At 40.6% G+C, this 1,965-nt stretch overlaps 1 protein-coding gene across 1 annotated transcript; it reads right to left on the bottom strand.

The window, feature by feature from the left end:
* Positions 1 to 729: 729 nt before the first annotated feature.
* LOC134496670 (olfactory receptor 14J1-like) lies at positions 730 to 1,662 on the bottom strand. The gene has a single exon (XM_063302380.1). The coding sequence runs from the start codon at positions 1,642 to 1,644 to the stop codon at positions 730 to 732; it is 915 nt and encodes a 304-aa protein (XP_063158450.1). The 5' UTR covers positions 1,645 to 1,662.
* Positions 1,663 to 1,965: the final 303 nt, after the last annotated feature.

The following is a 1,965-nucleotide window of genomic DNA, read 5'->3' as shown; positions in this document are numbered from 1 at the left end:
TGGTTCTAATGTCCTTATTTCGGCTTCAGTACAGTCTGGAAAAAGATGACAGCCCCACCACCCAGCTCCTCCACTCACCCGTAGATTGCTGAAACCATGTTACGTGATCCACTTGCAAGGAACAGCTGTCCAGAGTTGTCCCAGGAAATGGGATGATTTCTTGGATTCTCCTTGGTTCCAGAGAATACTTCTGGGTTCTAGGGATCCAGCCCAAGCATTAAAAAGCACTGTGTTGCCAGCTCAACTCACGAAGCTCATGAGTGAGTTGTTTAATTTGACATTACCCCACTGGAAGCCTCTTTTATAGACATTTGCATAAAGTTAATTTTTACTTTAGTTTTGTTCTTAATGGAAGGCTGCTTCCATTATGAAGAAATCAGGAGCTCACATTAACTTCTACAAAATAAGTTAGAAATATTTTTAGGTTTGTGGGCTCATCTTCTTTTCTGATTCTGATACCAGATTGACTAAAGTCTGGAACAGTATTTGTCAACTTATGGTACCAAGGATGCTGCTAAACCAACCCTCTAATATGTTAAAAAGCAGGGTTAGGGATATAGGATTGTAGGTCAGACCCTTCTCAAGTGCTACCATTGGTCCAGAATGGCAAGTGTCTACTTCTATCCCTACTATCTTCTTTTATTTCCTCAGAAAAAGTAAGGAAAGAAATCCAGAAAGTTCAATGTGAAGAAAAATAGGACATCACTAAAACATTACTAAAAGAAAACATCAGAATCTCCACAATTTAGACAGGACAGATTTGATATTCTTATTTCTTATGCTATAGATGATTGGATTGAACAGGGGTGGAAGTAAAGAATATAGGCCAGTGAATGCTAAATCTAAGAAAGATGAGGTGTTAGAGGGAGGTCTCAGATAAGCCAAGCATCCAGATACTAAAAACATGGAACAGATTATAAGATGGGGAAGACAAGTGGAGAAGGCCTTCTGCCTTCCTTTCATAGAAGGGATTTTCAACACTGTTTGGAATATCATGGCATAAGAAACAATCATCAAAATAAAACAACCTAATGCTGCAGTGATACTGGCCACTACAACTCCAACCTCAACTAGATTGAATCCAGAGCAGGATAATTTCAGCAATTCTGGAATTTCACAGAAAAACTTGTTGACCACATTAGAACACAAAGGGGTGGAAAAGGTGCCAGTAGTATGAAAAAGTCCATAGAGAAGACCTGCAACCCCCACCCAAATCATTATTTTGTTGCAGGCTTTCCAATTCATCACCATCTCATAGTGCAGTGGATCGCAAATGGCAACATACCGATCATAGGCCATGACTGTCAGGAGGGAGAAATCAGAACCTTCAAAGGAGGTAAAGAGAAAGAGTTGAGCAACACAACCAAAGTAAGAGATGTGTCTGGTGTCCATGAGGGAATTTATCATGGATTTGGGGACAATGACTGAAACAATGCCCAGGTCCTGCACAGCCAAATTCATTAGAAAGAAGTACATGGGGCTGCGCAGTCGATGGTCAAAAGCCACTACAGAGATGATGAGAAGATTTGCTGTTGCAGTTGCCAGGTATAATATGAAGAATAAGAAGAAATGTAGAAGCTGCAGATGCCGATTTTTTGAGAATCCCAGGAGCAGAAAGTAAGGCACGGTTGATTGATTCTCCATGTTTAAGTTCTGACTGAGATGAATGCCACATCTGCAAGGAATCAGATGTGAGAGAAAACAGGACAACAATTAAAACATGTCCACAACAGTTTGGTCTAGTGGTTAAGGTGCTGGGCTAGAAACCAGGAGACTGTGAGTTCTAGTCCCACTTTAGGCATGAAAGCTGGCTGGGTGACCCTGGGTCACTGTCTCTCAGCCCAACCCAACTCACAGGGTTGTTATTGTGGGGAAAATAGGAGGAGGAAAGAGTATTAGGTATGTTTGTCACCTTGAGTTATTTATAAAAATAACAAAGGTGGGATAAAAATTTAAGATAAATAA

The sequence above is a fragment of the Candoia aspera genome, chromosome 4 (genome assembly GCF_035149785.1).
Source record: "Candoia aspera isolate rCanAsp1 chromosome 4, rCanAsp1.hap2, whole genome shotgun sequence".
NCBI classification, from domain to species: Eukaryota; Metazoa; Chordata; class Lepidosauria; order Squamata; family Boidae; genus Candoia; species Candoia aspera.
This window is presented reverse-complemented; position numbering and strand designations above follow the sequence as displayed.